The 13,739-nt window shown below is 49.4% G+C and overlaps 1 protein-coding gene across 1 annotated transcript; it reads right to left on the reverse strand.

The window, feature by feature from the left end:
* Positions 1–7,081: 7,081 nt before the first annotated feature.
* On the reverse strand, positions 7,082–8,014 carry LOC132076931 (olfactory receptor 14A16-like). The gene has a single exon (XM_059478352.1). It carries the CDS (start codon positions 8,012–8,014, stop codon positions 7,082–7,084), a length of 933 nt encoding a protein of 310 aa, XP_059334335.1.
* Positions 8,015–13,739: the final 5,725 nt, after the last annotated feature.

Here is a 13,739-nt window from a genome sequence, read left to right on the forward strand (position 1 = left end):
CCTCCTCTTTCTTTTCCAGTCAACAAAGAAGCAGTGGGCCCTGGCCCTGGCCCCCATATCAACCAAACCAAACCAAACCAAACCAAGCAACCCTGCCATGGGCTGAGCCCCTGCTCCCCTCCCCAGGCTGCCCCCCTCCACATTGGCTCCATTCTAATCAAACCAAACCCCAACAACTCCCAAACAGGAAAACAAGAGGCTACAAAACCCCAACCAGAACAAAGCAAGACACAGCTGTTGAAATCTTACCAAGTCCCCTCCCCCCAACACAACTAGAACAAAAAACTCCTACAACCTACAACCCATACAAAATAACCTTACAACTAAAAACTTAAACATAAAACAAAACCATAAAACCAATTGTAGCACAACACAACCACGACTTCCACCACAAGTTACAGGGAGGTCAGATGTTAGTCCTTTCAATACTTCAGTCCTCCCTCGAGTTAAAGAAAAACAAAATACAAGCATATTAAAAAAAAAAATAAAACCATCAAAGTCAGTAAAGAAGAAATGAAATCCTAATTTAAAAAAAAGAAAAAAATACCTTAATCTTAAAACTAAAATCCTCCTATAAACTACAAAGAAAAAACTCTTTTTCTTCACAAAACTATTTTAAAAATTAAAATTTGTATCAAACAAAAACCTCCATGCTAAAATAAACAAATTTCAAAAAAACCTGCAATTTCATGAGAAGTTTAAACAGGAAAAAAAAAAAAAGTAATTCAGTATCCCCAAGAGAAGATCTCTATTCCCAGAGATAAAAATAATTTATAAAGTAAATAATAAAAACTTTATTATAACTCATCTTTAAAACAATACCCCACAAGTCAACATGGCCCATCAACAAGCTGTAAAAAAGCTTGTAGCTATAAAGACAACTTCACAATAACGAAGTTCCCCAGACAACTGTTATCCATGACAAAATTAAGTACCACCAAAAAAAAAATTTCCTCCTGTAAAAAACCTCCATAATCTTAACAAGAAAAACTTATCACCCTAAAACTAAAAAAAAAAAAGAATTCTAGAAATAGTAAACCACTAGAAATTTTAAGTTTAGTTTCTTTATATTGTCAGGTTAAAAAAAATTGTAAAGAAAAAAAAGTGTTCTAAAGAATTTATTTTAATTCTTACTACCTTATTTCTTTCATTTGCTTTTAATAAAATTTTCTTTATACCCTTTTAAAATTTTAAGTCTACTTTACCTTTCTCGTAATCCTATCTCACAACAAAATAAACACATAAATAATTAACCGACACTAAAACCGACCACACTCATTAATACATTAATTAAGAAATCTCAAGATGGGAAAAATCTTAAATTAACAAACCGAAACCACTACAATGTTATCATTAACCCTTTGCCAAAGTTTCTCTGATTTTCTAAAGCTGCCAGTAAAGGCTGTTTGGTTGGTTTGGGCTCCTGAGAATCTCTTATTGGTATTTCTTCAGGGAGTCCAACTCAGAGGAAACAAACAATTGTAATTCCTTTTAAATGTTTCCTTGAGAGAATTGTTTGGGGGATGGGAGTCAGGGCTTGTGTGTCCTGCTTGGCACAGCCCAGGCAGGGTTTTCCCAGCCACATTCCACACTCCATTTCCCAGCTGGAGCCGCTGGTGCCTCTGAGTTGTGCTGCCCCAGCCCCAGGGACGCTCTCCTTGTCTGCCCATTCCCCCACGGTCTCTGGGCAGGGATGGCCTCAGTGGGGGCTGCTGACATCCTCAGCACCTTGGAGGCTGCTGCTGAATTTTCCTGCTCCAGAGGCTTGTTCAGCCTTCAGTTCTTCAGTGCAGGAATTCAGTGTCCCAGGGCTCATTAGCATCGAGAACACCTTGACAATCCAAGCCTCTGGGGATAATTTGATTTCAGTTTCCAAATCTTGTGTGGTTAATAAGAGAGATTTCAGAAGTGCATTCAACTGAATATGTTTTATTTTAAAAGACAGTGAGAAAACATTTTTTAGGTCCTGTTTAGGGTAACCCTGTTTAGGGTTATTTTATTTATTTTATTAACAGGGGAATGTTAATAGCAATCTCTAAATGACACTGAATCCAAGTACCACCTCATGCAGTTGGAATAGATATGAAAATCAAGACCCTTCTTGGCTGACAATCAATCAGACTCTGTCCCTACCCCACCCCACCATTTCCCCCATCCAAGCCCTGGCACGCAGTGCAGCCTTGTGCAAATCTGAGCTCCCTCCAGCCCAGGCTGCACCTGCAGCTTTCAGCTCCTTGGCTCCAACTCCCACCTGCTTTCCTTGGAGAAGGAGCTGCCCAAGACACAGAGGGATGTTCATTTCTTGACAGCCAGCAAAGCCAAGGGAAGGCACAGCTCTATCAAAAGCAAAAGTCATTCCTCTGCTGGTATTAAATTCACTTTCCACAGCAGACAGTCTCAGAGCAATGGAAAACACCTTCTGTGCCCAGCACAGATCCCAAGGTCCCCCCAAACCCTCCCTGCCCCAAATCTGCCCAGATTTGCTCTTTGCACACGAGTCACACACTGAAGTCAGGAGCTCCCTCCATGCCCAGAGGGAGAAAAAGAGAGAAAGGGAATGAAGAGCTCTCCTGTGCAGAGCCAAGGTCCAAGTGCAGCCCCTGCAGTGGGAACCAAAACCCAGCAGATTTGTGTCCTTTGGGGTCAGGGACTGGTGACATTCAGAGGCACAGAAAGGGTTCTTGCCAACAAAAAAATGTTGAACATTTGAACAGTTTAATAACCATCACAGCTCTTCCCTTAACTCTCTGTGATGTCCCAGCAGCATCTGACATGTCCCCCATCCCCAGGGGATTTCTGTATGGGAACAGTTTGAGACAGAGACATAAGAAAACGTAATTCTATGATAGATATAATGACAATTAGAATGTTGTCTAATGTGATATTTGTTTGAACAGCAGAAAGACTGGACAACACCTCTGAAGCTCAAAGTATGAAACCAGTCAATTGAGAGGCACTTGAATGACCAGAGAGCATCTGGAGGAGGAAATCTGGGATCAATGGGAAGGTCATAGATCCGGCTGGTCAAGTGAAGAGACGTCCTTAGACATGGCAATTTAAACATGAGAGCTGGAAACATCTGAAGGAAGAGGATCATGAAATATTAGACTGAATGTTGGTGGCTAACGTAGAGAAGAAGATTGATATTTTTTCCTGCCATCAGTAGAAGAATCCAGTAGATCCATCAAATTTCTGTTTCTTGCGGGAAAAATATGCCATCTCTTAAAAGTACTAAAGCGAGTCAGATAATAAAAATTTGCTTGTATATTATGAATTTAACAGGTATTTAAACCTGTGCCCCTTTCCAGGCAGACATCAGCTGTGTGCCCATGAACAGGCAGTGCCACTTGTGCCCTGAGGTGCGCAGCTGGGATTGGATCTCTCTGAGAGCACCTGAGGGAGAGCAGAGCACCTTGCAAGCTGCAGGTCCCTGACAGCCCTGCAGGGCTCCTGTCCCGTCAACATCTGCTCTGCTCCGGTCTGAAACAGGGCACAGCATGGTGCTGGGATCATCAGAGAGCTGAGGTGTGTGCTGGAATTCAATGCCCTCCCCATCCTGCAGTAGCCCTGCATTTCCCTCCTGCAGCCTTGGTCTCCAGCACAGACATGGAGGCTCTTTAGGCTCTGGACTGTTCCTGCAGCCCCCAAGGACAGCTGAGCTCTGCCTTTGGCACAGTCAGGCCTGGCCAGCGCAGGCCATGCTCAGCAATTTTTGTGTGTGCCTGGCCTTGCTGTCAGCCCCGGCAGCGGCTGTGTGGCCCCTTTGTGGCCCTGTGCTGGCCCAGCCATGGTGGCCCAGCCCCAGTGCAGGCCCAGCCCAGGCCAGGAGCATTGTGGCTGGGAATGGCCCCTGTGCCGTGGTGCCCACGGCAGCCTTGGGGCTCTGTGCCCCATGGCCTCCCTGCTGGGCAGCCTCTGCCAGCTCCTGCAGAGCCCGTGGCACCTGTGGGGCTGCACAGACAGCCCTGCCCCGGGCTCTGCTGGCCCCTGGGCCAGCAGAGAGGCAGCCAGGGCTGGCCATGGCCGGGAACAGGCCCTGAGCCCCGCAGGAGGGTGGAGCTGGGCCACAGCCAAACTCAGCCCAGGCCAAAGCTGGGCTCAGCAGCCAGGGCTGCAAACACATGGGGACAGAGGCTGTCCTGGGCCCCCTCCCTGCTCTGTCCATGTCACCAAGGGCATAGAGCAGCCTCCTCTCTGGGCCACTTGCCTGTTTGCAATGCCTGCCCCACGAGGCCTGGCCTGAGTCCTGCCCCTGCACGCTCAGCCAGGCTGAGATGGACACTGATGGTTTCTGGGCCAGGCTCTCTGAGCCCAGCCCAGCTCCCTGCAAGCTCTGCCAGCTGCCCTGAGCTCTGGGCAGCACCAAGGGCCTCTCCCCAGCCCATCCCAGCCCAGCCCAACCAGCTCTGGCCCCACAGCTCCGCTCAGGCCAGGCTGCTCTGGGCACTCCCCCACGGCCTCAGCCCCTGGCAAGGGCACAGCAGCAGCTGCAGCTGCCACAGGACTCAGCCCCAGCCATGGGGGAAGGTGCTTGGCCAAGGCCAAAGGAGGCTCCCTGGCTGCCGTGCTCCCCTCGGGCTGAGGTGCTGAGAGCTCTGCAGCCCCTGCTGCCATCCCACCTGCCCAGGGCAGCACAAGAGCCGCGGCCTTGGGGCCCTCAAGAGCTGCTCCTGCTCCAGGCCCAGGGCCCATCCCAAAGCTGGGGCAGCCACAAAGCTTTGCCCCTTTCTGTTCATTGCTGCTCTGATGGGAATGGATCCTCAGCCACTTGGAGGTTGGTGATGAATTTTAATCCTTCAGAGGCTTCTTTCCTTTCCTCTTCAGTTCGGGAATTCAGTGAGAAAAGCACAAAATATTTTTTCAAAACACCTGAAGAAGATATGCTTTTGGGAGTAATTTAAATTTTCAATTCTTCTGTGGTTAATTAGACAGACTTCAGAAGTTAATTCAAAGTGAATATATTGTATTGAAAACAATGCAAAGTGAACTGCTTTTTCCTCTTTTCAATTCCTGTTTATAAATTGATACCAGCAATGTCCAATTGATACTGACCCCCCGCATCTTCTAATGGAGTCTGAACAGATATGAAAATCAAGGTCCCTCATGGCTGACAATGAATAACATTTTGTCATCACCCCCTCCCCACCATTTCCCTCATCCAACTCCTGGCACTCCAATGGATCAGGAATGGTGTGGCCAGCAGGAGCAGGGCAGGGATTCCTCCCCTGTGCTCAGCACTGAATGGGCAGCACCTCGAGTGCTGTTTGCAGTTCTGGCGCCCCCAACATAGGAAGGACATGGAGGGGCTGGAGCGTGTCCAGAGAAGTGCAACAAGGTTGGGGAGGGGTCTGGACTACAAGTCCTGTGAGGAGTGGCTGAAGGAGCTGGGGTTGTTTATCCTGGAGAAGAGGAGGTCCAGGGGAGACAAGGTGGTGTCAGGGCACAGGTTGGACTTGATGATCTCCAAGTTCTTTTACAACCTTGCTGATTCTGGGATTCTCTGAAACCACCCATGGAGCAGTTGCAGGATGAGCCCTGGGCCGCCTGTTCAGAAGCTCCAGCAGCCCAGGTCCCTCAGCTTCTCCTGCCAGCCCCAAAGCCCATCCTGTCAGTCCTGCAGAGCCTCTGCAGCTCCTCCTCACTGCCCAGAACAGGGAGCCCCAGAGCCAGACAAAGCAGCCCAGATGTGCCCCCCTGGCCTGGGGTGCCTCTGGCAAGGGAGCAGCAGGAGGCACTGCAGGAGCCTGCAGACAATTCCTGCAGCACTTGTAGGATGATCCTGCTCCCCAACGGACGTTCCCATGGGGCCAATCGGGAACTGCAATGGGGAGTGGGGCCACAGAGGAAAGGGCAAACAGGGATGGGCTGTTTGCAGGGGAGGGAACAGGGGTGGGCAATGGGAAGTATTTTGTACAAAGAAAATGTAAAGAAAGCAAGGTGGAGACAAGGAAATGCTCAGGGCAGTTTGGGGGTGGCTGCCAGGCAGCCCTGGCTCTGAGCAACAGCATCTGCAGTGGGACAGGAAACTCCCAGCTGATGGGAACAAACTTTCTGGCTGACTGCAGAGGCCAGGACAAAGCTGAGTGGTTTCCCTGGTGTCCCCCAGCCCTTGCTGGCCCCAGGGGCTGATGGCATTTGTGCTCCCTCAGCTTCATGTCCCCACAGCAACAGCATGGGGGTGCTCCCCCTGCTCTGTGCAATGCAAACAGGGGCTGCTGAGCCAGTGCTGCCGTGTGTGTGCCTGCAAGGATGGGGCACCTGTGTGAGCTGTGAGAGAGGCCAGGGCTGCAGAGGGGGGATGCTGTTGGCAGCTCCATCAGGACGCTCTGGGACGCTGCCCTGGGCTGTGCAGAGCACTGGGGATGGATCAGCCCCTGCTCTGCTGCTCCTTCCCGTCTGCCCCAGGGCCCTTGCAGAGCCCCAGCCATGCTGTTTGCCCCCAGCCTGCCCAAAGCCAGCCAGAGGCTGCTCACAGGGGTTTTCTGTGCTGAGCATTGGCCTGGCCATGCTCTTGAGAGAGCCTGGGCAAGGAGCCTGGAGCCCCCAGGCCCTGGGCTGAGGCGTCAGCTCTGCCCCAGCAGTGCCCATGGCCTGTCCCTGCTGCAGCCCCAGCACTGCCACCCCCAGGACTGTGCCTGGCCCCAAGAGCACTCAGGCCCTACAGCAACACCAGGGCCACCAGGGCAGTGGGGCAGGGCCACAGCAGCAGCACTGGCAACACCAAGTGCTGCTGCTGCTAGGCACAGCTGCTGGGCCAGCACTGATCTGCCCCCAGCTCTGCACACAGACATTGCTGCTGCAGCTCCAGAGAAGGCAACAAAAGGGAATGTCTGCAGAAAACTTTGCTGGGAGATCCTTTAGTTCATTTGTTGCTGCCGAGAGCACGGTTCCTCCTAGATACAGGCTGTGGGTCACAGTAAAGGAGAAGGGAACAAAATGTGAAATGGCACAAACAATGACATCACTTTGTAAACAATATTTTAAAAAGTCAAACAAAGATGAAGAACCTCCAAAATAAAACTAACAAGAAGTATTGAACATTTCTTTTATTACAAGTGATTGGCAGAAACCGGCCAGCAGTTCAATGTTTCTGAAACCATCCAGTCATCAGTGTCCACACTGCAGCCTTGAGCTCCTGGTTCCTCAGGCTGTAGATGAGGGGGTTCAGGGCTGGAGATACCACCGAGTACAGAACTGACAGGGCCAGATCCAGGGATGGGGAGGACAGGGAGGGGGGCTTCAGGTATGCAAATGTGCCAGTGGTGACAAACAAGGAGACCACGGCCAGGTGAGGGAGGCAGGTAAAAAAGGCTTTGTGCTTTCCCTGCTCAGAAGGGATCCTCAGCACAGCCCTGAAGATCTGCACATAGGAGAAAACAATGAACACAAAACAGCCAAAAGCTAAACAGAAACCAACCAATGAAATCCAAATTTTTTTCAAGTTGGCGTGTGAGCAGGAGAGCTTGAGGATCTGTGGGATTTCACAGAAGAACTGGCCCAGGGCATTACCATGGCACAGGGGCAGGGAAAATGTATTGGCTGTGTGCATGAGAGCATAGAGAAAGCCACTGGCCCAGGCAGCTGCTGCCATGTGGGCACAAGCTCTGCTGCCAAGGAGGGTCCCGTAGTGCAGGAGTTTGCAGATGAACACGTAGCGGTCGTAGCACATGACGGTCAGGAGGGAAAACTCTGCTCCCATAAAGAGCATAAAGAAAAACACCTGAGCAGCACATCCATTGTAGGAGATGTCCCTGGTGTCCCAGAGGGAATTGTGCATGGCTTTGGGGACAGTGGTGCAGATGGAGCCCAGGTCGCTGAGGGCCAGGTTGAGCAGGAAGAAGAACATGGGTGTGTGCAGGTGGTGGCTGCAGGCTACGGCACTGATGATGAGGCCGTTGCCCAGGAGGGCAGCCAGGGAGATGCCCAGCAAGAGGCAGAAGTGCAGGAGCTGCAGCTGCCGCGTGTCTGCCAATGCCAGCAGGAGGAAGTGCCTGATGGAGCTGCTGTTGGACATTTCTTCACTCTGACCATGGTGGACAGTTGAAAGAAGACATTGACAAAGCGTGACCAATTTCTTTGAGTCAGTCCTATGTATTTTATTTGGAATCCCCTCAAAATCATTGCCTTTCCTGCGAGGGAATTTTGCTAAACTTTCTTTGAGTTTGGGTTTGTGCTGCTGAGTTTCTGCCTCATCTTCAGCATTGCTCTCTGCCTGAACACTGCTGATCTCAGTAGGAAAACAGGGCTCCCTGTGCCCCAGTGCAGTCTGACCTGCAGGAACCACACAAATGCCCTTTGTTCATTTCACCCCTTTTGATTTCAGCATGATTGCACTTAAAACTTTCTTGAAAAATAAAGTGGACTTTGTGAATTCTCCAGTTTAAAAATAGTTTTCTTCAAAGCCTTCTCTCTTTCCCTATGCAGCTGGACAGGAATGGATACCAAGGGTTGGTCTGGCTCAATGCTGCCTGGAGTTGTGCCTACTGGGAACTGTTTCTCTCTATCCAAGCCTTGTCCCTGCCTGTGCTGCCAGGGCCCAGCCCAGTCCTGGGGTCCCAGTTCTGTCCTGCAGACACCTCCCAGCACAGGGCACTGCCCAGGGGCATCTCCCTGGCAGCAGGGCCTTAAGGGCAGGCCAGACAAACAGAGATGCTGCAAGCCAAGGTGCTGCTGCTGCTGTCTGTAGGGAGAGGAGGCTGAGGAGGCACTGTCTGAGGGAGATCTGAGGCACATCTGCTGATGCCCAGGCTGACAGTGCAGGAGTCTCAGTGACACAGCCAAAGCTGACAGCCCCTTTCCTTTCCCTTGAGGAGAAAGCTGAGAGCAGCCCTGGCCATGCAGCACCATCTCCACAGCAGGAGGAATCTGCCCTGATGGGGGTGGCTCCTTCCACCTCCCATTTCTCCCCTGCAGCATCCATGGGGAGCTGCCAGGCAGGCTGAGAGCTGCCCCTGGCAGGTGGCACATGCCCTGGGCTGGCCAAGAGCCCTGAGGGCTGCAGGAGCTGCTCTGCAGGACAGCCCTGGGCAGCCCTGGCTGCAGCCCCAGCTTCACCCCCTGCAGCCGTCCCTGGCAGCAGGAGCCATCCTGCCCTGTCCCTGTGATGGTGCCCAGGGCAGCCCCGCTCTGCAGCACAGCCTCCTCCTCCTCCTGCTCCTGTGCCAGAGAGAAACTTGGAGAGTCCTCCTGACACATCCCCCAGGCTGTGGGGTGCGCTGGCTTCAGGAGATCCCTCCAGGAGCACAAGGGACATTGCCCTGCACCCACACACTCACCATGCACAGGGCTGTGAAGATGTTTCCCCTTGTGAAGTCTCAGCTCAATGTCTTCCCAATCCTGATTGCCTTCAGCCTGTCTCTGCCTGGCTCCTGTCCCCTCAGTGCCCGCAGGCAGAGCCCTCAGCCCTGCTGGGCTGGGAGAGGAGCTGGCCCTGGGAAGAGCTGTTCCTTTAAAGCTCAGCAGTACAGACACAGCACAAGGACTTTAATGAGCCCCTCAGGGGTTTGGTGTTGTTTACATCAGACTCAGTCCCTGAGAGAGCGTTTTAAATAACTTCTCAAGAACTCAAAGTTTAATTGAAATTCATAAGTTTCTAAAAGTTTAATAAGTCTGTCTGAGAAAGTGTCCCCAAGTTCCAGGTGGAGCAGAACACTGGAGGCAGTGAGGACAGCTGGGGACAAACAAGGCAAAGGTGTCTCTGGTGCTGAGCACACCTGGATGTGTTTGAGGAATGCAAAGGGCCAAGGCCTGAGCCCCAGCCCCTGGCCAGGTAGATCCTGTCCCTCCCTCCTTGCTCAGGGCTCTTCCTGGAATGGGCACTGGCATGTGGGGATGGGCAATGCCAAGGGCAGGAGCATGGGGCGGCCCCTGCCAGGCTGCTGAGCAGGGACAAGGAGGTAATGAGGCCCCAGGTCTGCAAGGGTCACTTGTCTCCTGCTCCTGCCTCAATGCTTTCCTTTTTATGGAAAACAATCCTCTCTCCTTCCCAGGCACCCATTGTGGGAAAACAGGACTCCCATACTACTAACCTGTATGGTTAAGCAGAAGCCATTTATTGTTTACATAATGCACTTATTCATTCATTCTAACCCTACTGCATACACTGATCACGCTCTTCTTCATTGGTGCCTCTCTCTTGTCCTTGTGTTCTGCACACACTTCTCAGAGTATGTGACTGGTTACAGTTCAGGTGGTTCACAGCCCTCTGTTATTGAGTTCTTGCAGTCCTGGTATTTTGTTTCTCAGCCTTTTCTTTCTTCATTTAGCACAGTTTATGTCTTAGTAACCTTGATGAATTCCAGAGGGCTCTGATAAGAACAACTACAAGCAATATGGCTGGTGCACAATGCCGCCAAGTTGTTCAGATACATTGCTACAATTCCCCCTTCTTCTACTTGCACCAGCCAAACCCTTTTCACTGTATTCTCTACCGAGCAGGTCACCAATTTCACTATGCATGGAATAGCACAAAGCAATATAAAAATAACTACTAGTAATAGCAAAGCTCCCTTTAAGATATCTTTCAATCATCCAGTTATTACCCATTCCTCAAACCATTCATCCAAGCCCAAATCATTCATAGTCAATTTCTTCATGTTGTCTTCTAGTTGTTTGAGTTTCCTGTGAATGGAAGAGAGGTTCATAAAACACATTCTTTCATAATTCTCACACCTGTGCCCATGTGCTAACAGCAAAAAATCTATAGCAGCTCTATTTTGCAGTGTGCCATGTCTAATATTATCTAAATCAGTGAGCATTTGATTTAAAATAGCTGAACTTGTTTCCACTGTGGGAATCCACAAAATCAGAGGGTTTTGGGAAAGCTGCAAAAGGCGGGTTTTAGAGACAGCAGAACTGTGATTAGAGCTAAGCAGTAGCCATGAGATAGATCAGCAGAAAAATTATTTAAAAAGTAGAAAAGCAAGGACAAATAGAACAATTGTCTGTGTATTAACACTTGTGTAGAAGAACTCCCTAAGATACGGAAAAGTTTTTCTAGCAAGGTATTAGGAAGTTTGAAGCTTAATAATGGAGCTCTGTGCATTGTGTTTTAAGGCTTACAAGCAGGTATTGTATTCAAAATAAGCAAGCATTGTTTTAACCAAAGGTATGTGTGCTTATAGTGGTTGGATAGAACTGCTGTCAATATGCTTTTGCTTTGTGTGATTGGTCAAAAAACTTATAAATTAAGTTGTACTATTAAGTTCTTGGTTGGCTGCTTGGGATACGAGCTGCTGGCATCTTCGCATTGTCACAACCATGTAATGAGACTGATGCTGAAAAATAAAACAGCTCAAGACACATTCCACAGCAGTCCCGTCCTGTTTGTGGTTTGTAAATAGCCCCCGGCTCTCTCACTTCAAAGGAGAGACTGTGCAAAGTACTTTACGTTATTTGAATTTCATGAATTCTAATATGATATATATTTCATTAATTGCTCTCAAAAAAGAACCAAATCCCCCTATCTTAAGGCACTTTCATAACACCATGTACACACTCCTCAAAGAAAGACCTCCAGTACTTGACCAGAACCATGAATCTAAAATTATTGAAAGGACATAGCCTCTCATTATGTGGGGGACAGAATATGCTTGTGTTTCTAGAGATACTGGACCCCGGTGGATTCCCAGAAGATTTATCAGTCCCTACGTAGAACACAGATCTGAAGACGACCCCTCAAATGAACACAAAGTCAGCTCCCTCTCCCACCATGCCACAGAAGCAGCTTTCTCTTGGAGATGAAGAAAAAAGAAATTCATATATCCAAACATTGTGACAAGGACACTCATCGCATGTAGACATATCCCACTGATAACATCCATGTCAATCTCAAATGCAGACACACCCCTCCCTTTTCCATCCCTCTACCAGTGACCATTTTTCCCTACCCCTCCCTCTTTCCCCTCTTGAAACTACTCCTTTTACCCTCCCTCAAACTTTCCTTAAAAAAGAGAAGGGAGTGATTGGGAGGAGTTGGTAAGAATTATAGGGGGAACTTAATATTTAAGGATGTCTTAAAATAAGTCAACTAATGTGTGTTTTTACCATCCACAAGTGAAAACTAACCAGTGGGAAAGAAGAAGTATGATTCTTTCGGCCATACCCTCCAGGGCACCCTGCAGGAGTACTGATGCCACCGTTGCCATCTTTATTGTTACCAGTCTTTACCAGCGCCCTCATCCGTATCCAAGTGACCACCAGCTGGATCGTCCCTCAGCCAAAACAAAACATCTCGGTCACATTGGTGAAGTCATTAAAGCAAGACAATCTTTGTATGGCCATGGAAAGTGTAGACGATCCGCTCTTAACATGCCTGGTGGGAGTCTCCCTGTCACCAAATGACTGCCCATACGTAGGTATGAAACCCAACCCCTTGGACACCTGGGACAAATGGACGACGATCCTCCCACACCATGTCTCCACAGGATTTGCTTTTCCAGGCTCAGGATGGTGTTACGGGCAGTGGTGTGAGGCACAGGGTAGGTCTCCAGCCATCCAGTGGTGGCTTCCACCATGGTCAGCACATAGTGCATTCCTTGGCGTGTATGGGGCAGTGTGACGGAGTCAACCTGCCAGGCCTCCCCATACTTGTACTTGGACCACTGCCCACCATACCACAGGGGCTTCACTCGCTTGGCCTGCTTGATGGCAGCACATGTCTCACAGTCATGGATAACCTGAGCAATACTGTCCATGGTTAAATCCACCCCTCGGTCTTCTGCCCACTTACAGGTGGCATCTCTGCCTTGATGACCTGAGGCATCGTGGGCCCATCGAGCTGGGAACAACTCCCCCTTATGTTGCCAATCTAAGTCTATCTTTGGCACCTCTATCTTTGCAGCCTGACCTACCTGCTCATTGTTTTGGTGCTCCTTATTGGCTCTACTCTTGGGGACATGGGCATCTACATGGTGGACATTCACAGCTAGATTTTCTACCCAAGAGGCAATGTCTTTCATCAGCATCCCAGACTGGTTTTCCCCTATGTTGCCAGTTGGCCTTTTTCCACCTTTCCAGCCAACCTAACAGAGCATTGGCAACCATCCACAAATCAGTATAAAGGTAGAGCTTTGGCCACTTATCTCTTTCAGCAATGTCCAGGGACAGCTGAACGGCCTTGAGTTCCTCAAGTTGACTTGATGAACCTTCTCCTTCAGTAGCTTGTGCAAGCTGTCGTTTGGGGCTCCATACGGCTGCTTTCCACTTCTGGTTCATCCCTACGATGTGATAGGAACCATCAGTGAAAAGAGCATGGTGTGCTTCCTCTGCTGGTAGCTAATTGTACGGTGGAGCTTCTTTAGCCTTGTCACTTACTCTGGATTCTCTTCATCAGTGAGACCGAAGTTCTCACCTTCCAGAAAGTTTGTAATTATCTCTAAAACCCCAGGGTGATTCAGCTTCCCAATACAGGCATGCTGTGTGATGAGGGCAATCCATTTGCTCCATCTGGGGTCAATGGCGTGGTTGTTAGTGGGAACCTTTCCTTTAAACATCCACCCCAGCAATGGTATTCAGAGTGCCAGGGAGGACTTGTGCTTCTGTACCAGTTAACTCTGAGTGTGACCGTGGTCACAAAGGTTGCAGATGAAAAGAGAGGCAAGAATGTTGACCTCATGTTCAGAAGGCTTGATTTATTATTTTATGATATATATATAACATTATGACTATACTAAAAAGAAATAGAAGGAAAAGTTCTCAGAAAGCTAGCTAAGCTAAGAACAGAAAAGAATGAATAACAA

This window comes from Ammospiza nelsoni, chromosome 9, assembly GCF_027579445.1.
Source record: "Ammospiza nelsoni isolate bAmmNel1 chromosome 9, bAmmNel1.pri, whole genome shotgun sequence".
NCBI lineage: Eukaryota > Metazoa > Chordata > Aves > Passeriformes > Passerellidae > Ammospiza > Ammospiza nelsoni.